Below are 22,130 nucleotides of genomic sequence, written 5' to 3'. Positions count from 1 at the left end.
AAGTTGAATGTGGTCAGGTTGTTAGAATTCTGCTTCAATGCCTCATCTACAAAATGGAATCTCCAACCGCATAGCAATCCTTACCAGACTGAAGTTTCTCCCTCAAATGGCAACCAGTCTTTGCCATTGATGTGCATGTGCAACATGAGTTCTTGTTTCCCCAATAATTTAATCGTGGGAAATGTTACTACTTCATTCTCCTTTTTATAAGGATTATTCATAAAGCCATTCATACAAAATGAAACATTGTTTATTCTTGACCTTGAGTTGGGCCTTATTTACAGTACTGTGCCTAATTCTGGTTCATTCCGTGATACTGATGCTTTTGGAACTTGAAATAACTGCACAGAGGCTAATATCCTGTCACCTAGTCACCCTTTTATTTACTTACTTGTGCACAGCACACAGCCACCTAAACGGAAGAGATCTAAATATCCAGGTTATATGAGCAATCCAAGACTTTCCTGATTGGCCCAGGTTCCCTCCCACCTCCCGTCCAGGGATGTAGGCTTGGTCTTGTTTGTAGCTTTTCTTGTGATGTTTTTGTCCTGGTCTAATCCTCTGACGTGAATGGTGTGTACCAGACTGTAGCCCGCCTCTTGCGTCTGGATCATCTTGCGGAGCGTTCTCCCCCACTTCCTGGCATGGTAACTAGGTATCTCAAACTTGAAAGTTTCCTCAACACTAGAAAGGGAGGGTGAACCTCTGTCAGGTCTTCTGGCTGTTCTGAGGGGCCAGGTATATTTTGCATCTGTCCTGTTTACTAGCTAACAGTTTTCGGGTCATCCACATGTTTCTTCAAGAGTGTATCACCTACCTGAACTTTAAGCCTGCCTTCAACAGTTGGACTGCTCTTTCCACTGGACCATTGGATAATGGATGGTATGGAGCTGTCCTTAAGTCAAATGGCATTTGACACATTAGGAAATATTCAAATTCCCTGCTGATAAATCACGTCCCATTGTCCGTGGCCAATACTTCCAGAAGACAGTGTATTGCAAATGATGCTCTCAGCTTCTCAGTCATCATCTCTGAGTTTGCTGAATGAACTTTGTCGGCACCCATTAAAGTGCATAATGACCAGGAACATTGAGCCCATGAAAGGACTGGCAAGGTGGACATGCAACTGATTTCAGGATTTACCTGGTCATTCCCATGAATTTGGAAGCACCACTAGTGGCAATGTTTTTGTCCTTGTTGGCACAGTGCACTGATCCATCAATGCAGCTATGTTAGCATCCAACCCCAGCCACCAGACGTAACTTCCTGCTAGCATCTTCATGGGGATCCCTGATGAATTTGGCTGCAACCTCGGGACAATCACCCTTGCTCCCCATTAGTAATATGCCAACCTGTATGGTGATCTGATCTTGCTGGGTCCAGAAAGGTTTCTGTCTTAGTTGAGGTGGCCTTCTGTTTCCTCTATTACCACCAGCAGTTTTAGTTTCACTAGGACAAGATCTTTGTGTCCACAATCAGATATTGTCAGCGGTGACTGGAAGGATGGCCAGGATGTTTAAAATTACAATGGACTCTTCCAGGGGATGCTCCACCAGTGGAGTATCTGCCAGTGGGAGGTAGTTCAAGGCATCTGCATTAGTCACTTGGTTTCCTGGGTGGTATTCTAGCTTCAACTTTTGTTGAGAGTAAAGTGCCAATGCAGAATTCAATTGGAAGTCATGGGCAGCAACACCTTGTCTCCTTTCAGTAGCTCTAGATAGGATTGTAATCTGTTACAATGACAAATTCTTGTCTGTAAAAGTACTGGTGGAACTTCCTCAGACCAAAGATGCCTGCCAAACATACCTCTATATGGGCATGTTTGTGTTCGGCATCAGGTGTTCTTCTCCATTAGGCCACTGATCCAACACTACCTCGATGCCGTACAGAGAGGCACTGCATGTCAACACTCTCTCGCTTTGGATCATAGTGGGCCAACACCTAAGATGACCATAGCTGCTTTTTCACTTCCCTTAAGGCTACTTGGCTTCTTGACCACTTCCAAGGCTCATCCTTTTTCAATAGCAGGTGTAAGAATGCCAAGATGGAGGCAAGGTAACATACAAATTTTCTGTAATAATTCACTAACCCAAGGAAAGCCCTAACTTCTGGTACAAATCTGGGAGCCAGGGCTCCTTTGATCCCCTCACTTTATTTTCTCACTCGTTTAACCCAGTTTTGTCGTCTCTAACCCAGGTAGGTCACTTGAGGTGCATGGAGAACACCTTTTTTCCTTTTTAAGGCATACACTCCTCTGGGAGAAACATTTTAAGCATTATATCCAAGTTTGACAAGTGCTCTTTTTATTGGTCTGTCTTGTTATTAGTATGTTATCCAGCTAAATGGCAGCCTGGGGTAGTCCTTGTGCAATGTTCTTCAGGGTCCGCTGGAAAACTGCTCAGGTTGGTACCCCCAAACGGCAATCACATACTCTGAAATAAATCCTTATGGGAATTGTAGTGTAATTCTGGGACACCTCCTCCAGTTACAGTTGCATGTAGATGTGGCTCATGTCCAACTTCATAAAGAACAGGACCCCTTATCTACTTGTGAGAAGCAGTTTACTGTTTTCTTAAAATGCCTACAAAGGCAAACTGAGCCTACAGACTTCAAAATCTGGTGCGTCCCATTCTGCAAACTGTACTGGTTTGATGATTCCTTCACTCTCCCGCCTCCTGATTTTCTGCGTCTACTTTTGCCTGCATGGCAAGTAGCACCAGGCGGGCCTTACAAAATCCCAGAATTGCATTCTGATCAACGTGTAAAGTGATTTTGGCCCCTTTAGTAGTCCTAAACTCTCCTTGGAAAAACTGCTGGGTATTTGACTAAGACTTCACTGAGGCAGCCATTTTCTAATTGAAAAATGTTGAGTAAATCTTCCTCACCCAATTCCACCCAATAGTCTGCTCAGGATATGCTGTTCCGACACGATAAACTCCTCTCCTAATTTAAACCAGCCACGTAGAAAAGATTCACCCTGTGCTGTAATCTGTTAAAATTCGATAGGCAAAGCACTATCCTACAGGTCGCTATTTAATGTAAAAATTAACAACTTTATTCTGTCAGCCCAACAGAGAATATTAAAACCAACAACTATTTACAACTCCTTTCTCTTAAAACCTATCTTTTACCTCCTATTCTGCAATGCTAATCTGATTTATTTTTTAAAAATCATGTTTCAAAACCAGTCACCTTTGCTGAATCTCCTTTGTAGATTCTCTCCAGGTCAGCCTCTGTTCTGCTGTGTAAACCCACAACAGACAGGTACCTTTCAGAGAGCTGTTCAGCTAGTAGTCTCCATTTCAGGCAGCATCCAAGGAGCAGCAAAATTGACATTTCGAGCAAAAGCCCTTCATTAGGAATCCTGAACTGAGGAAGCTAAATCTCCTGTGTTTTTTTTTTGCCTTGGTTTGTTTTTGTTTTTGGCTCCTACACTACTGCTGTACAATAGTATTTTTTTTGTGTGTGTGTGTGGTATAGGTCACGTGCTCCACCACACGGGAAACACACCCCTGTGGCCAAGGGGCTAGTAACGAGCAAAGCCAGATGGGAGCAATGCTTACATGAGAGGAGGAGTGAAGAGGAGGGTAGGGATCAAATCAACATAGAATGGGGGGGAGCAATAAGGCACTCCAACAACCCCACCCCCTCCTCCCTCTGCAATGCCAATCTCTCCCTAAAAGCATCAAGTGTGTTAGTGAACACCATGTGCTCCTTCTCCAAGGACAAGAGGCTGGAAATTAAACTCAAAGAGGGGCAGGCAGTCAGCATAAATGACCCCCTCCATGGCCTGCTGCCTGGACTTGTTAATACCCAGTCTGACCAGGCCCAGGAAAACGTGAGGACTGCAGATGCTGGGGATCAGAGCTTAAAAAATGTGTTGCTGGAAAGGCGCTGCAGGTCAGGCAGCATCAAAGGAGAAGGAGAATCGATGTTTTGGGCATTCCTAAAGAAGAGCTTATGCCCGAGACATCGATTCTCCTTCTCCTTTGATGCTGCCTGACCTGCTGTGCTTTTCCAGCAACACATTTTTAAGCTCTGACCAGGCCCGGGGGCAGACACCTGAGGAGATCCTCCAACCTGCCCGTTCTCTACACTAGCTGCCCAAAGATCAGGAGTATGGGGCTGAAGTGCAACCAAAAACAGAAGGTTGTTCATATAGTTAAAAAGGGAGCACAAATGCCCACACCCAGTACATACATAGTCCACAGACCTCTCAGCACTGCAAAGCAAACAGTTGGACTGGAGTCTGTGAACCAAGTTGTGATCCACATAGGTAGGAGAAGAGATGGGGATTTAAGACAGTTATTCAGCGAGGTAGAGTGGAAGCTTGGAGCTAGAACAAAGAGTTATCTTTGGTTTGTTATCCGTGCCGCGTACTAGTGAAGTGAAGAATAAGGAGCGAGAGGAGTTGAACATGTGGCTACAGGCATGGTGCAGGAGGGAGGGATCTGGATTCTTGGATAGTTGTGGCTCATTCTGGGGTAGGTGGGACTTCTACAAATAGGATTGTCTACACCTGAACCAGAGGGGTACCAGCATCCTGGAGGAGAAATTTGCTAAGGCTCTTCAGGAGGGTTTAAACAAATTCAGCAGGGGGATGGGATCCTGAATTGTAGCTGTAGTGTACAGGAGGATGAGAATAGCGAGGTCATAAATAAGGTTTAAAGATCACAAGAGTGTACCGCTAGGCAGGAGGGTGTCTACTTCAGCGCCCAGAGTCTCCAGAGTAAGGTGGATGAACTCTCAGCATGGGTTGGTACCTGGGACTTCGATGTTGTGGCCATTTCAGAGCAGGGATGGGAATGATTTGTTGTAGGTTCTGGGGTTTAGATGGCTCTATAATAACAGGGAAGGTGATAAAAGAGGGGGAGATGTGGGGGATGTTAGTCAAGGACAGTATTATGGTGGTAGAAAGGACTTTTGAGGACTTGTCTATTGAGGTAGTACGGGCTGAGATTAGAAGCAGGAAAGGAGAAGGCACCCTGTTGGGAGTTTTCTATAGGCCTCCAAATAGTTCCAGAGATGTACAGGAAAGGATAGCAAAGATAATTCTGGATAAGAGCGAGAGTAACAAGGTAGTTGTTATGGGGGCCTTTACTTTCCAAATATTGACTGGGAATACTATCATTCGAGTACTTTTAGATGGGTCAGTTTTTGTCCAATGCATGCAGAATGGTTTCCTGACATGTACGTAGATAGGCCAACAAGAGGTGAGGCCACATTGGATTTGGTACTGGGTAATGAATCAGGCCAGCTGTTAGATTTGGAGGTAGGTGAGCACTTTGGTGATAGTGATCACAATTCGGTTACATCTATTCTCACAATGGAAAGGGATAGGTATGTACCGCAGGGTAGGAGTTATAGCTGGGCAAAGGCAATTATGATTAGGCAAGATTTAGGATGTGTAGGATGGAGAAGGAAACTGCAAGGGATGGGCACAATTTGAAATGTGAAACTTGTTCAAGGAATAGCTACTGTGTTCTTGACAAGTATGTACTTGTTAGGCAGGGAGGAAATGGTCGGGCGAGGGAGCCTTGCTTTACTAAAGAAGTTGAGTCTCCTGTCAAGACAAAAAAAGAGGGCTTATGTAAAGATGAGACATGATGGGTCAGTTAGGGTGCTTGAGAGTTAAAAGTTAGCCAGGAAAGACCGAAAGAAAGAGACAAGAAGTCTTTGGCAGATAGGGTTTTTTTTTCTTGATCCTGAGTGTGTCAGGAATAAAAGAATGACTAGAATAAGATTTAGGGCCAATCAAGGACAGTATTGGAATGTTGTGTGTGGAGTCCAAAGAGATAGTATTCGCACTAGAAAAAGACAGACAAAAAAAATTCATTCAGCTTCTCTCCTATGTTGTTGAGGAGAATACTGAGATACAGCCTATTAGACCAGATGGGATTGACGTTCATGAGGTGTTAGCAATTCTGGAAAGTGTGAAAATGGATAAATCCCCTGGGCTGAATGGGATTTATTCTAGGATTCTCTGGGAAGCCAGGGAGGAGAGTGCAGAATTTTGGCTTTGATCTTTGTTGTTGTTATTGCCTACAGGACTAGTGCAAGAAGACTGGAGGATAGCAAATGTTGCCCCTTTTGTTCAAGAAAGGAAGTATGAACAACCCTGGTTGTTATAGACCAGTGAGCCTTACCTCTGATGTGCGTAAAGTGTTGCAAAGGGTTATAATTGACTATTTATAACCATCACAAAAGGAATAATTTGATTAGGGGTAGTCAGCACTGTTTCTGAAGGGTAGGTTGTGCCTCACAAACTTTTGAGTTCTTTTGAGAAGGTGACCAAACACACGGATGAGGGTAAAGTGGTTGATGTGTATATGGATTTCAGTAAGGTGTTTGATAAGGTTCCCCATGATAGGCTATTGCACAAAATACAGGGGCATGGGATTGAGGGTGAATTAACAGTTTGGATCAGAAATTGGTAGCTGAAAGAAGACAGAGGGTAGTAGTTGATGGGAAATATTCATCCTGGAGTTCAATTACTAGTGGGTGTAACTCAAGGAACTGTTTTGGGGCCACTGCTGTTTGTCATTTTAATAAATGACCTGGATGAGGGCATAGAAGAATGAGTTAGTAAATTTGTGGATGACACCTAAGGACGGTGGAGTTGTGGATAGTGCTGAAGGATGTTGCACGTTACAGATGGACATCGATAAGCTGCACAGCTGGGTTGAGAGGTGGCAAACGGAGTTTAATGCAGAAAAGTGAGAGGTGATTCACTCTGGAAGGAGCAACAGGAATGCAGAGTACTGGGCTAATGGTAAGATTCTTAGCAATGTGGATGAGCAGAGATCTCGATGTCCCTGTGCATATCTGAAAGTTGATATCCAGGTTGATAAGGTTCTTAAGAAGGCAGAAGATATGAAGATATTGGTAGAGGGATTGAGTTTAGGAACCGCAAAGTCATGTTGAAGATGGACAAAACTCCTGGTGCGGTTGCACTTGGAGTATTGTGTACAGTTCTGCTAGCTTCATTATAGGAAGAATGTGGGTCCAGAGGAGACTTAGCAGGATGTTGCCTGGTATGGAGGAAGGCCTTTGAGGAAAGGCTGAGGGACTCGAGGCCTCTTTTCTCGGATGGTGATGGCTCGCACAAGGGGATATAACTTTAAATTGAGGGGTGATATAGGTCAGTATAGTAAGGGCGTGGAATGCCCTGCATGCAACAGTCATATGAGAATGTGTATAAGGTATGAGCAGGTAAGGAAAGAGTTCTGAGTTTTGTGAAACAAGAGGATCAGCTGAGCATGATTCAGATCAGATAAAAACTTGCAGTTAATAGGGTGCTGGGTGCAAGGGTAATGGGTTGACAAGGTGGAAAAGCATTCATTACGTAGAACCATTTAACAATATTAGAAGCATTTAGTATGTAAGGTCAGTTTAACAAGGTGGAAAGTATTCATTATGTGAAACTAGTTAAGGTTAAGAACATTCATTCTATAACAGCAAATGGCTTAATTTTTGCTATTGACACTTATTCATTGGGTGACCATTACAACCTGCATGTATGTTGCCTTAGCTGGATGCTCCTCCCTGTAAAATGACTACATAATTAATTAAGAAACTGTTCAAGAGAAAACCGAGAACTCAAGTCCCTGTGCACATGGGTGATTGTTCTCTGTCTCTTCAGGGCACAGAATAAAGATGGTGGTAAAACTTATACTGTGTTGCTGAGCATTTTGCTTTGACTGAAGGGGAATGGGATGACATGTAGACTCGCCAACTTTAAGGATATTTAAATGGTCATTGGATAAACAAATGGATGAAAATGGAATAGTGTAGGTTCGTTGGGCTTCAGATTGTTGCACCGACCTGTGAAACCATTGAGAGCCGAATAACACATCTGAGCTTCCTCCTACTGGTGCACGTTGTCAGGTGTGAGCATCACTATCTTAAGGTGTTGGATGGCAGTGGCCGTGACCCGGATATCTACCATTGCTCTGCATGCCAAATCCTGTGGCAGCATCTTGACCCTGGTCGCCCTGCAGCCACAGCCCTCCCCTCTGCCAGCCACTCGAACCTGCAATTGTGAGGATGCAGATTCCTGAGCGACATCCTGATGATAGCTACTACTCCTGATGGAGAGTAGATCTGGCGTGAGTCAACCATGTCCCAGACAGTAATCCAGATCCTGGTAAAAGACAGGCAGCATCTTGAGGGCAACCTGCAAACCCATGTGGTTGATAAAAGCAGCTGCATGTTGTAACTGAGGTTATGCACTTGGCAGAAAAAATACATTGCCAGGGTGCACCACTTAGGACGCTCATTGCAAGATTTGAAAGCAGAAAGTTGCCACGTGGGTGTGAACACACTCGCGAATTACTGCCCTCCTTAATAAGGACACTCTGAACCTGTGCTGCATCCTTTTGTCCCAGAAGAAGTGAACCAATGTTCTCTAGATGTCAGTGACAAAGCCAGGAGGAGAGACTCCGGGACCAACTGGTACCACAATGTGGAGGCCACCAGCTGGTTTATGACCAGCACTCCACCCCTGTAAGAGAGCACTCAGTAGTCCTGTTCATCTGCCTAGGTGAGCTGAGACTTTGCCCTCCAGACCCCAGATAGAGGAGATGGGTGGTATTCCAGCTGCAACTCTAATTTCTCTGGCAGAGAGTCCACCCATCACGGACCAACCAGGAGTCCAAAACAGTTGGCCCAGTTGATCCTGGCAGAAGACAGAACACCACCTAGCACTTGCTCACCCTTGCCAGGTCAGCCAGCTCAGTGAGCATGAGCATATTATCAACCATAAGCCAAAAAGACCACGTCTGTGTCCGGTCCACACAGAACTAGCCCCGAGAACGACCTCTGCAAGAGGTACTGTGAAGGCTCCATGCAGAGGGAATACAGCTGGCAGGACAAAGGTCAGCCCTGACATACTCCTGAAGCGAAGGGTCGCCATTAGGGACCTGTTAACCTTTTAACCACCCAGTCAGCAGCAGTGTACAAATGTCAGATCTGGGTGATTGTGTCCTGAACTGCGTTGCCCGCAGAGTCCCAAGCAGATACTCTTGATCCTGTCAAACACCTGATCAGGAAAGCACACAACAAAAATATAAACGAGAAGGGCCCCGACCAGATGGATGTTGTTGTGAATCCTTCCGCCCAGGTCAATTTTAACCGGCTAGGGTGGGTCGTGTGTGTTAGCACAGACACCAGGTGAGAAGCCAGCACCCTGGCAAAAAGTTTGTAATCTCTGCGGAGGAGGGAGATCAGATGCCAGTTCTTGAGAGAACACAGGTCCCTCCTCTTTGGCAGCAGGGCTATGATCACCCTGTGCCAAGCTCTCCAGCAATCAGTCACTTCCCCAGCACCTGCGTGTAGTCATAGCATTCTCCCCCCCCCCCCCCCCCTCTCTCCACCAATGACATTCCAGAGCGCACTGAAGTACTCCACAGAAGCCTGTCTGGCACTGTTGATTGGCTCATGGAAGCCAGGTGAGGGTATCGTTCAGTTCTTCAAAAACGACCAGAGTGTCAAGCCTTCTGGTGTCCTCTGGTCTGAGCTGTGGCAGGTCCTCCCACAGAATTCTGTGACCTGTCATACGCACCCCAGGACCCAACAAACTGCAGTCTCGAAGCACAGCCGCCTTCTCTCCACACTCCTGCCCCACAGAGAGGAGTCTGCATTGAGCTGACTGAGATGTGACTCCAGGTCAAGCATCTCCTTCTCCAACAGTTAAATCTTCGATTTCCTACCTCTTTGTCTGATTTGTACTTCTGACAGCCTTGCTCACGTCCCATTATCCCCTCCAGGAAGGGGAATTCCCCCCCCACCCTACTCCCTTCTCCAATTGGTCTAGAACCGCTTGTCCTCCAGCAGGTTGTTAAAATGCCTGAAAGTCCTTTAGCCCAAACAGGAGCGGTGTTACACCTGACTGGATTTCTTCCCAATATTCTATTTTGGGGGGAAGAGAGAGGAGAAGGAAGACCTCACTGGCAGAAAAAAGGTGCGATATCAGGGCAGTGACCTCCAGAGGGTCGAAGGGTAAATATGTCCTGCCAACAGTGACTGCAGGAAAAATATGGCCTTTCCATGTGTGTTGGTCGCAACAGTGATAGCTAGTGGGCTGACTATACTAGCTATGGCCTTGCTGTGTATCTGAGTGAAGGTAGGCCTTAATCCCTTGGCCTTTGATAAAGGGCCTAAAGGGGATGGGTTGTGGCCAGAACTGAAACAGCTGAACCCAAGGTCGTGGCTAGTGCAACAAGTGCAGTTGAAGCTTTTTATTTTGGGACTAGCCATGCTGTTCTGCCAGATGCTTCAGGGGTTTTCTGACATGTGGTCCTCAAACAATTGCAGCTGTTCTGGTTCTTAACGTACCTAGGTAACAGTAACAGTCCTGATTCCTAATGGGCCCAAGCGATGCTGGCAGCAACAGCAACAGAAGAGGGACACCCTGGAAACAACCTGGGCCGTGGCCCCCGGTTCTATTGCTAACAACCCTAGTCAAGGATCTTATAGTCAACAAGATCCAGATGGTTCCACTCATTACAGAACGGTTCTGAGGAAGGCCACAATTTTTTTTCGTTGAAAATACCTTAGGTTGAAGTCCTGATTCCTTTCACCTAAGGGAGGTGTAGACTTGACCAATTTCACTGAGGACATTGACAATGGTTACATGAACATGAAAACTCACTCCAGCAAATAATTTTACTAAGGTTATGCATTTAATTACACAAGGGAAGAAACCTGTTAGATATTAGGTTTTTTTTAATCCATTAGTAGGCCTGAAGCAGTGAGTGTCCTTTTCCTAGAGGGTAGACCTACATTTGTTCCTAGCTAGGGGAAGATCAAATTTTGGAAGTAGGTATCAATTAATCAGTGTCACTTAGTATAGTTTCTTGGAGCAGTTTTGATTGCCTTGCGAGCTTAGAGGAGAATTTTCAACTTGTTTTCTTGATTGGATATAGATTTCTGATTTTTTTTTTCTCATTTTTTTTTTCCAGGACAATGTCTAGGTGGTAAAGAAGTGACTGATATGCATTAGACTGAACTACAGTTTAGGAGAGGTTAGATACAACAACCTCCGCTCCTCTGTTTTTTTGTTTCAGATGTTGCATTCCTTTTCATGCAACCCCTCAAATGTTACATGAAAAACCCACTGATCTATTAAGATAATTGTGGTTTCACCTTGAAACTCAGGAGGAACAATGTGTGCTATGTGGGATTGAATTATGCTTCACACAGAAGAAGATGGCTTGATCGGGAAGAACCAGCATAGATTTGTAAAGGGAAAATCACATTTAACTAAGTTGCTGGAGATTTTGAAGTGGTAGCAGGGTTGATGTGGGTAATGCTGTTATGAACATGAACTTTCAACAGGCATTTTGATACAGTGCCATGCAACAATTTTGTGAGAACTTGTAGCTCCTCAAAAGTGAGTACATTTGTGGTCATGGGATTATTTCCTAATATTCAGCCAGAGTAAAGGCTATATTTTGGCCTGAAGGAATGTTTATAGTATAGTTCCCCAAGGATTGATGTTGGGACCCTTTATTTTTCCTGATAAATATGAATGCTGTAGATCTTGATATGCAGGGAACAATTATATAACGTGAGGATGATACAAAAGTTGTAAGCACTATAAATTTGTGCGAAGGACAGTGTGAGACTTCAAAGGCATGTAGACAGACCAGTTGACGTGTACTGAACAGAAGATAAGTGACAGCTCAATGCAGAAACTAATACACTTTGGTAAGAAACAAATGAACAAGCAAGGTAAAATAAGAGTACAGTTCTAAAGAAGGTGCAGGACCTGAGTGTCACAGTGAATAGAACAACAGTATCCTGGTCTTTATTATTTGCAGCATAGAGTATACAAAGAGCGAGAGGATGATGCTTAATTTGTTTAAGATACTTGTTCGGTCCTCAGCTGTGTGAAAGTTTGGTTCCACACAGTAGGAAGGATGCAAATGCATTGAAGAAATTGCAGAAAAAACTTACAAGGGTCAATGATTCTATAACTGTGGGGGGGAAAAAAAAAGTAATTCTCATTGGTATTGTCACATTACTCAAAGGTGAAGCTTAAGCCAGCGTTAATTTTATTTAAGGGAAAAAACCTCCTAAAACTACAGTTCCTAAAAGGAGTAGTCTGATAAATAGCAAGTTCACAGTGAAGTGTGGATCGATGAAGGTGGTTTGAAAATAACAGAAAAGTTTCAAGAACTCGACCAGGAGGATTGCAAGTAGTGTTCTTGAAACCTGGTGAGTAGTAGGCAATGTAGATGGTTCATATTCCTGCTATGGTACATTAGTATGAATAGTTCAGATAGGGTATTTGGTGCAAATACGAGCAAGCTATGAAGTCATTGTTGATTTTGAGTTTCCCAAGTGTTGGAGCTGGTACCTGAAGTTCAGATTTCTTGCTCATGTCTTGGAGATGCTTTGATATCAAGGACATTTACTATCATCTCTGGAATTCAGGTCTTGTCCGTGTTGAATCAGGGCTGCAGTGAGGTCTGGGGGTGAATGTTTCTGGCAAAACGCAAAGTGAATATCAAATTGTGTTTTCTGTTGCTTTGCTAATGTTAGTGGTTAGTTGGTGATGTTACTGGCCAAATTGGATTTGCTACTCTTTAGTGTGACCAGCAAAATCAGGAATATGATTAAGATTTTCAGAAGTGTGAAGCGATTCGTTTTGACTGACCTGAAGAGGTTTTATAAACTAAATGATAAGATTTCAAATGAGGTGCAGAAACAGACATTAAGTTTACATATAGAAATCTTTTGAAGGTGACCAGTTGAGAATGCTGTTTCCAAACAAAAATGTTCTTTATAAAGATGTGCATTCCATAACTTTGTTTTTTTTTGTAATTTTGACTCCTTTTATAGAAGGAAACTCCTGTTCTTATCTGCTTTGGCCTACATGTGACTCTAAAGACACAGCAATCAGTTGACTCTTCACTGTCTGGGCAGCTTTTGGAGTGGGTGATAAATGCTGGTCCAACCAATGATGCTTACATCCTGTGAATGGTTTTGATATATTTTATCATTCAATCATAAAACGCCTAGATTTCCCCATTTGGAATGATATGTCTTAATTTACGTACCACATCTCTGCAAAGAAGCCAAAGTCTTGAACAGTTTGCAGAACAGAAGAAATTCCCAAGCATAGTAGTAAGGATGTGGAATGAAATGAGTGAAGTTGGCATTGTTCTCCTTTAAAATAGATAAAATTGGAAGAAAATTTCATGTTTCAAAATCCTTCATGATTTTGAAAGAGTAAGTGAGGCAAACTTGACAGTGGCAAGAGATCTGGTAATTGGTAGATGTACATTTTAAAGTAATTGCTAGAAATTGGGAGTTTTGATCCTGATGCGTTGCCTGAGTGGGGAGGTCAGGTTTGGCCATAACCTTTCAAAAAATAATTGCATAAATACTTGAAAGGGAAAAGTCTGTAAGGGAGTTGATCTGGCATTGATGGGCAAAATGACCTTTTTATGATTGCGTCAATTATCAGGATTTCAAATCTCTCTTGCCCTTGTCAAGCTGTGGTCAACTTGCATTGCAAGCTATTTATAAGGTGGTAAATGTTTTAGATGTCTGAGATATTTGAACTATTTTTGAGGAAATGATAGAATGGTGTGATAAAAGAATACGTCCGTCTCATTTGTATTTTCTGTGCAGAAAGTTTTTTGTTTTTCTTTAAGCTTCATGTTGATTTTATTGCTATAGTTTTTCTTAATCTATTTATTTTGTTATTCCCCTTTTACTTGTAGGTTATCTTTCTCCATGGATTAGGAGACACTGGGTAAGAGACTTTTTTTTGTTGTGTATAATATATTACTTCAGGTGTATAATGAAAATTGGTTATATTCAATATGTATTTGTCACTGATTTTTGAATAAATGTGTTCTAGTGTGTTGTGGGAATCGCATGTCTCATTCCTGAAATGTGGCTGGCTAGCCACCTTCAGAATGATTGATTGGCACTGCAAGAGCCCTTGGCACCCCTCATCCATGGGGGGATCAAAAAATGTGTATGGATTCTATGCTTTATTTTTCCCAACAAACCAGTATAGATATGCGATCAGACCCAAGTTTGTGTTAAGCACAGGGTTGATCACTTATGAGGAGGTGATGGCCAAATGGTTTTATTGCTATTAATTCAGAGGTATGGGTAATGTTCCAGAATCCTGCCATGGAAGATGATTAAAATTTGACTTCAAGTATTTTAAAAAATGAACTTGAGTATAATGGCGACCATGAAATGGTTGTCAATTGTCGGGGAGAAATTTATCTTGTTCATTTGTGTCCATTAGGGAAGGACACAACTATCCTTGCCTTGACTGGCCTGCATGTGACTCTAGACCTACAGCATTGTGATTGACTCTTAACAACCCTATGGGCGCTTAGTGGTTGACACTAAATGCTGGCCTAGTCAACAACCACCTCCTGTGAATGAATAATAAAAAACTGATTTTCCTGCCTCAATGATGACTTGACATCCCTTGTATGTGATGAGCATGCATTTGGCAAAGCTATGAGGAGAGAGTACAGGCACACTTAATGCTCAACCGTTGCCGTAATTATTATTTCTTGAATAATCTGAAAATTCACTAGAAAAGCCTTTGACCATTTGAGTGCTTCCCATAATAAAAATAAGCTGTGTAATAATTAGAAAATGTAGAAAAAGCATGATACCACTGATAATGGAGAGTTACTGAAGTCCTTCATCAAACTGTAATTTTGATAATGCCAATTTGGCAATAATGTTTTTTAGTGTATTAGAAAGCACAGCATGAAAATGAGCTTGTTCTTTTTCTGTTCAGGGCATACTGTCTTTTTTTTTTAACGTGCATGTGAGCTTGAAATGTTTTTCTGCAAACTACCCTTTTAAAAATAAATCAAGAAGTGAGAAACAGGAGTAGGCCATTCAACCCCTTGAGCCTCCTCTGCCATTCAGTAAGATCATGGCTGATCTGTGACCTAAATCCATTATGCCTGCCTGAGATTACCTCTTGATGATAATAATACAAACTTGTCTACCTGAGATTAAAGTTGAATTAACATTGACCGCCATTTTGAGAGAGAATTCCAAATTACCACTATACACATTGTGTTTTAACATCTCTCTCAAATGGCCTGACCCAAATTCTTAGACTATGCCTCTTGCTTCTCGAATTTTCAACCAGTGGAAGTAGTTTATCTACTGTCTTTCATATAATGGCAGAATCCCGACAAAGCAGATATCAGCCATTCGGCCCACCGAATCTACACTTTGCAAAGAACATCCCACCCAGACCACCCCCTGCCTTATCCCCTGAAAACCTGCATAAGCCATGGCTAATCGACCTAGTCTACACATTTCTGAACAATATAGGACAATTTAGCATGGGAATCCACCTAATCTGTACATCTTTGAACTGAGGAATTTATCCAAGTTGTTATTGAATATTGTAAATAGCTGAGGCCCAAACACCACTAGTAGTGTCTTGCCAGTTTGAATACTTACCCATTATTCTAACTATTTCCTGTCACTCAGCCAATTTCCTATCCACGTCAGTAATTTGCCTTAAATTCCATGGGTTTCACTTTAGCGAACAGTCTCTTATATGGCACTTTATCAAAAGCCTCCATATAAATGACATCCATAGTCTTCCTTCTGTCCACCACTTTTGACACATCTTCAAAAAAACTCTTGATTTGTCAGGTGTGACCTATCCTTCATGAGATAGAAATGGGCAGTGTGGGGTTAGTTAACTATCAAGTTGGAGGCTATGTATGGGAGAGCTCCTGAAGTGATAAGGTTTTTGATGGTCTGAGAGATGATGGCTTGTTGATCAGAGGTGGGGTCATAATCGAGGGAACAGTACAAAGAGGTGTCAGAGTTGGTATCTGGCCTGAGCAATGTAAAGATCAATTCACTGAGCCCTCCACTATCACCTGATGAAGGAGCGTCGCTCCGAAAGCTAGTGTGCTTCCAATTAAACCTGTTGGACTATAACCTGGTGTTGTGTGGTTTTTAACTTTGGATGTTCTCAGCAGTGAAAGATTTGTGAGAAATGCTGAATAATAGGCGAAGATCATCTAAATCAGGCTGGTTGACTCGTTAAAAATAGCATGCGGACAATCCCACGTCTTTCGATCCAGATTTTAAAGTCTTCTGTTTCAGGTCTTCCACTGAGGACATATTATGAAATGTCTGCAGAATTGTGAAGTTCCTTGGCTGTTCAAATATTTGAGTACAATCCAGAGCTGCAACATTTACTGAGTCAAATACTTTGGATGAATGCAAGAAAGAGTGTGAAGAATTGTCCTACTGAACTCTGTTAATTCTCTTTCTCTCTCCACATAGACCTGCATATCTGCAGTAATTCCATCTCTGGAATTACTTCCTGTTTTGTATTCATTACTGCAGAGCTCCCAGTGAATTTTTATTGGGTTTTTTCATAGCCTTTATTGTCAAACAAAGAAATATGTTACAGGTATCTCTGGAAGGTATAATGCATACAATTTCTCTTGAAGGATTTCCTCAGCTAACAGATCAAAAAAAGTATGTCAGGATTTTGGTCCTGCAATGGGCAGCAGGGAAAAACTTCAACAGTTTCCACTTTATATGTGGAAACATCTATTTTAAGAAATACAAATGAGCATATTAAATAGATTTACAGATGTTGTTTAATTATTGAAGATCAAATTTATCTTGTGACAGCTATCTTCCAGCACTCAGCCACTCAATCGTGTCTTATGTTGTGCACTAAAAAGTATGATGGCCCAACAGAAACCTAGTCTATTGTTGAAAATTTGCAAAATTCCTAAAATAATCATTTAAAAAATTGTCATTTTCAAAGATATGCATCTTCTATTGGTCTGACATCTCCAGCTTTGGGCCTTGGCACTTCTCAATGAGGAAAGAAAGGTGGTTTTCCGTGTCTCGTTATGACCCTGAGCATAACGTTGAAAGGGCTGATGTAAGCAGTCTGATAAAAGATTTTAAACATGTGATTTATATTCAGGTTATTTGCTGTTTAGTTAATATTTGCACATATACACCCTTTTGGGTGTGCACGAATGTGGCTAACATCCATTGTAGCTGAGATTATTTCCCAGTTTATGTAAAATTCATATTCACTATCTTCTTTATTTTCTAGGTATGGCTGGGCAGAGGGCTTGACAGCTATCAGGGCACCACATGTAAAATACATATGCCCACATGCGTAAGTACTTTAATTTCATTTGTTCAATTTTGACTTCTGTGCCTGTACCAAAATAAAGTTTTATAGTTAATTGTTTTACTGAATTGAAGCACCTTATTACAGGTCTTGTCATTCTTGTGTTTCCTATATAATTGAATCTTTCTTCCGTGCAAGTCTTGTGATACAACACAACTGAGTTTTATTGAGACAAGGTGAGGACTGCAAATGCCAGAGCGTCATAGAGATGTACAGCATGGAAACAGACCCTTGAGTCTAACTCGTCCATGCCGACCAGATATCCCAACCCAATCTAGTCCCACCTGCCAGCACCAGCCCATATCCCTCCAAACCCTTCCTATTCATATACCCATCCAAATGCCTCTTCAATGTAGCAATTCCTCTGGCAGCTCATTCCATACCCTCTGTGTGAAAAAATTGCCCCTTAAGTCTCTCTTTTTATATTTTTCCTCTCTGACCCTAAACTTATGCCCTCTAGTTCTGGGCTCCCCGACCCCAGGGAAAGGACTTTGCCTATTTACCCTATCCATGCCCCTCATAATTTTGTAAACCTCTATAAGGTCACCCCTTAGCCTCCAAGGGAAAACAGCCCCAGTCTGTTCAGCCTCTCCCTGTAGCTGAAATCCTCCAACCCTGGCAACATCCTCGTAAATCTTTTCTGAACCTTTTCACGTTTCACAACATCTTTCCGATAGGAAGGAGATCAGAATTGCATGCAATATTCTAACAGTGGCCTAACCAATGTCCTGTACAGCTGCAACATGACCTCCCAACTCCTGTACTCAATACTCTGACCAATAAAGGAAAGCTTACCCAATGCCGCCTTCACTATCCTAAAGTGTAGCACTGGAAAAGCTCAGCAGGTCAGACAGCATCGAAGGAGCAGGAGAGTCTACGTTTTGGGCATAAGCCCTTCCTGACGAAGGGAATGTTGATGAAGAGAAATAAAATTTCTAAATGCTCACTGATAGAGGCGGATACTGATTTTGAAAGACATACTTAGAGTCATAGAGATGTGCAGCATGGAAATAGATCCTTCGATCCCACTCGGCCATGCCAACCAGATATCCCAACCCAATCTAGTCTCTCTTGCCAGCACCCGGCCCATATTCCTCCAAACCCTTCTTATTAATGTGTCCATCCAGATGCCTTTTAAATTTTGCAATTGTACTAGCCTCCACCACTTCCTGTGGCAGCCCATTCCACACATTCACTACCCTCTGCATGAAAAAGTTGCCCCTTAGGTCTCTTTTATATCTTTTTTCCTCTCACCTCAAAACCTATGCTCTATAGTTCTGGACTCCCCTACCCAGGGGAAAAGACCTAACCTATTACCCTATCTATATCCGTCATGATTTTATAAACTTCTGCAATGTCACCGCTCAGCCTCAGACACTCCAGGGAAAATAGCCCCAGCCTCTTCCCTCTAGCTCAAGTCCAACTCTGGCAGCATCCTTGTAAATCTTTTCTGAACCCTTTCAAGTTTCGCAACATCCTTCCAATAGGAAGGAGACTAAAATTGCATGCAATATTCCAAAAGTGGTCTAACCAATGTCCTGTACAGCCTCAACATGACCTCCCAACTCCTGTACTCTGACCAATAAAGGAAAGCATACCAAACACCACCTTCGCTATCATATCCACCTGCAACTCCACTTTCAAGGAGCTATGAACCTGCACTCCAAGGTCTCTTTGTTCAGTAACACTCTCCTAGGACTTTACCATTAAGTGTATATGTCCTGGCCTGATTTGCCTTTCCAAAATGTAGCACCTTTCACTTATCTGAATTAAATGCCATCTGCCACTCCTCAGCCCATTTGCCCATCTGAACAAGATCCTGTTGTAATCTGAGGTAACTGTCTTTGCTGTCCACCATACCTCCAATTTTGGTGTCATCTGCAAATGTACTAAGTATACTTCTTAAGCTCACATCCAAATCATTTGTATAAATGATGAAAAGTAGTGGACCCAGCACTGATCCCAGGGCACTCCACTGATCACAGGCCTCCACCACCACCTCCCTCTGTCTTCTACCTTTGAGCCAGTTCTGCATCCAAATGGTGAGCTCTCCCTATATTCCATGAGATCTAACCTTGTTAACCAGTCTCCCATGGGGAACCTTGTCAAACGCCTTGCTGAAATCCGTATAGATCATACCTACCACTCTGCGCTCATCAATCCTCTGTTACTTCTTCAAAAAACTCAATTAAGTTTGTCAGACATGATTTCCCTCGTACAAAGCCATGTTGGCTATCTCTAATCAGTCCTTGCCTTTGCAAATACATGTACATCCTGTCCCTCAGGATTCCTTCCAACAGCTTGTCCACTACCAACGTCGGGGTCGCCAGTCTGTAGTTCCTTGGCTTGTCCTTACCAACTTTCTTAAATAGTGACACCATATTAGACAACCTCCAGTCTTCTAATACCTCACCTGTGACTATTGATGATACAAATATCTCAGCAAGAGGCCCAGCAAACACTTTCCCAGCTTCCCACAGAGGTCTAGGGTACACCTGATCAGGTCCTGGGGATCTTTCTGCTTTTATGCGTTTAAAGACATCCAGTACTTCTGCTCTATAATATGGACATTTTTCAAGATGTCACCATTTATTTCCACATTCTATATCTTCCATGTCCTTTTGCAGAGTAAACACTGATGCAAAATAATTGTTTAGTATCTTCATCTCCTGCAGCTCCATACAAAATCTGCCTTCTTGATCTTTTAGGGGGTCCTATTCTCTCCCTAGTTACCCTTTTGTCCTTAATGTATTTGTAAAAACCCTTTGGATCCTCCTCAACTCTTATTTGCCAAAGCTATCTCATGTCCCCTTTTTTGCCCTCCTGATTTCCCTCTTAAGTATACTCCTATTGCCTTTATAATTTTCTAAGGATTCACTTGCTCTATCCTGCCCATAGCTGACATAAATTTTCTTCTTTTACTTAACCAAACTCTCAATTTCTTTAGTCATCCAGCATTCCCTACACCTACCAGCCTTTCCTTTCACCCGAACAGAAGTATACTATTTCTGGACTCTTGTCTCATTTCGGAAGGCTTCCCATTTTCCAGCTGTCCCTTTACATATGAACTTCTGCCCTCAATTGGCTTTTGAAAGTCCTTGCCTGATACTGTCAAAATTAGCCTGCCTCCAATTTAGAACTTCAACTTTTAGATCCGGTCTATCCTTTTCCATCACTATTTTAAAACTAATAGAATTATTAGATTAGATTAGATTACATTATGGGGCCAGCGACCAAAGTGCTCCCCTACTAAGACCTCAGTCACCTGCCCTGCCTTATTTCCCAAGAGTAGTTCAAGTTTTGCACCTTCTCTTGCAGGTACATCCACATATTGAATCAGAAAGTTTTCTTGTACACACTTAAGAAATTGCTCTCCATCTAAACCTTTAGCACTATGGCGCACTCAGTCTATGTTTGGAAAGTTAAAATCCCCTACCATAACCACCCTGTTATTCTTGCAGATAACTGAAATTTACTTTTACAAATTTGTTTCTCAATTTTCTGCTGACCACTAGGGGGGTCTATAATACAGTCCCAATAAGGTGATCATCCCTTTTCTTATTTCTCAGTTCCGCCCAAATAACTTCCGTGGATGTATTTCCAGGAATGTCCTCCCTCAGTACAACTATCCCTTATCAAAAACACCACTCCACCTCCTCTCTTGCCTCCCTTTCTGTCCTTCCTGTAGCATTTGTATTCTGGAACATTAAGCTGCCAGTCTTGTCCATCCCTGAGCCACATTTCTGTAATTGTTATGATATCCCAGTCCCATATTCCTAACCATGTCCTGAGTTCATCCGCCTTCCCTGTTAGGCCTCTTGCATTGAAATAAATGCAGTTTAATTGATCAATCCTACTTTGTTCTCTGCTTTGTCCCTGTCTGCCCTGACTGTTCGATTCTTCTCTCAACTGTACTAGTCTTAGATTGCTATCTGTTCTCACTATCTCCCTGGATCCCACACCCCTACTGTACTAGTTTAAATCCTCCAGAGCAGCTCGAGCAAATCTCCCTACCAGACCCCTTCAATTTTAGGTTCCATCCATCCTCCTTGTACTGGTCACTTCTACCCCAGAAGAGATTCCAATGATACAAAAATGTGAAATCTTCTCCATACACCCTCCAGTTCCTCAGCCATGCACTCATCTCTATCCTCCTATTCCTATCCTCACGAGCTTGTAGTACCAGGAGTAATCCAGATATTACTCTCTCGAGGACCAACTTTTTAAAATTCCCACCTAACTTTGTATTCAGAATCTTTTTTTTTTCCCCTTCCTTTGTCGTTGGTCCCAATGTGCACAATGACCTCCTGCTGGACCCTTTTTTCCCTCTTGAGAACATCCTGCACCCCCTCTGAGACATCCTTGATCCTGGCACCATGAAATGTCAAATTGTGGCCCCAGCCCTGATCCCTGTTACAGGTTGCCAGCCTAAAAAGGCCCCGCCTTTTCTTTTATTTGCTAGCTTTTGCTCCATCCACACTAATACTACCTCCAATTCTTACATTTAAGTAGATTCAGGCTGAGTACCTTTTTTTTTTTAAAACCCCTTTTACATCTACTTTTTACAATATATTACTTTCTTTATTTCCCCTTTAACTATCCTGCTTGTTATCTCCTCCAAAGAATTTTGTAAATTTGTCAGGCATAATTTCTCCTTCATGAAGGTATGCTGAATTTGCTTCATCATATTGTGTTTTATAATAGACTTTAATGTATTCCTAATATTGGACATTAACTGGCCTGTAGTTAGCTATTTTGTCTCCTTCACTTTTAGAAATAAAGCAATTTTCTAATCCTCTGGAGTATTTCTCAAATCTTAAGGATTCATGGGCGGTTATTGTCAGTGCATCCAGTATTGCTGTAGTCCTTTTAATATTCTTGGATGTATTCCAATAGCTCCAGGGGATTTTCCGGCTTTAGCCCCATTAGTTTCCCAAGCACT

General features: G+C 42.5%; 1 protein-coding gene across 5 annotated transcripts in view; it reads left to right on the top strand.

Moving 5' to 3' along the window:
- Positions 1-22,130, top strand: part of lypla1 (lysophospholipase 1) — a 93,017-nt gene that overhangs the window by 17,071 nt on the left and 53,816 nt on the right. For 4 of the 5 annotated variants that reach the window (XM_043688340.1, XM_043688339.1, XM_043688338.1 and 1 more), the window contains exons 2-3: positions 13,734-13,765; positions 17,108-17,173. In XM_043688340.1, coding sequence (XP_043544275.1) covers positions 13,734-13,765; positions 17,108-17,173 — 98 coding nt within the window. Of the gene's footprint in view, positions 1-11,007; positions 11,025-13,733; positions 13,766-17,107; positions 17,174-22,130 lie in introns of those variants that run through there. The other variant, XM_043688341.1, reaches the window with a different exon arrangement.

Source organism: Chiloscyllium plagiosum, chromosome 4 (assembly GCF_004010195.1).
Source record: "Chiloscyllium plagiosum isolate BGI_BamShark_2017 chromosome 4, ASM401019v2, whole genome shotgun sequence".
Classification (NCBI taxonomy): Eukaryota; Metazoa; Chordata; class Chondrichthyes; order Orectolobiformes; family Hemiscylliidae; genus Chiloscyllium; species Chiloscyllium plagiosum.
Note: the sequence above shows the minus strand (reverse complement) of the source record. Positions and strands in the feature narration are given on the sequence as shown.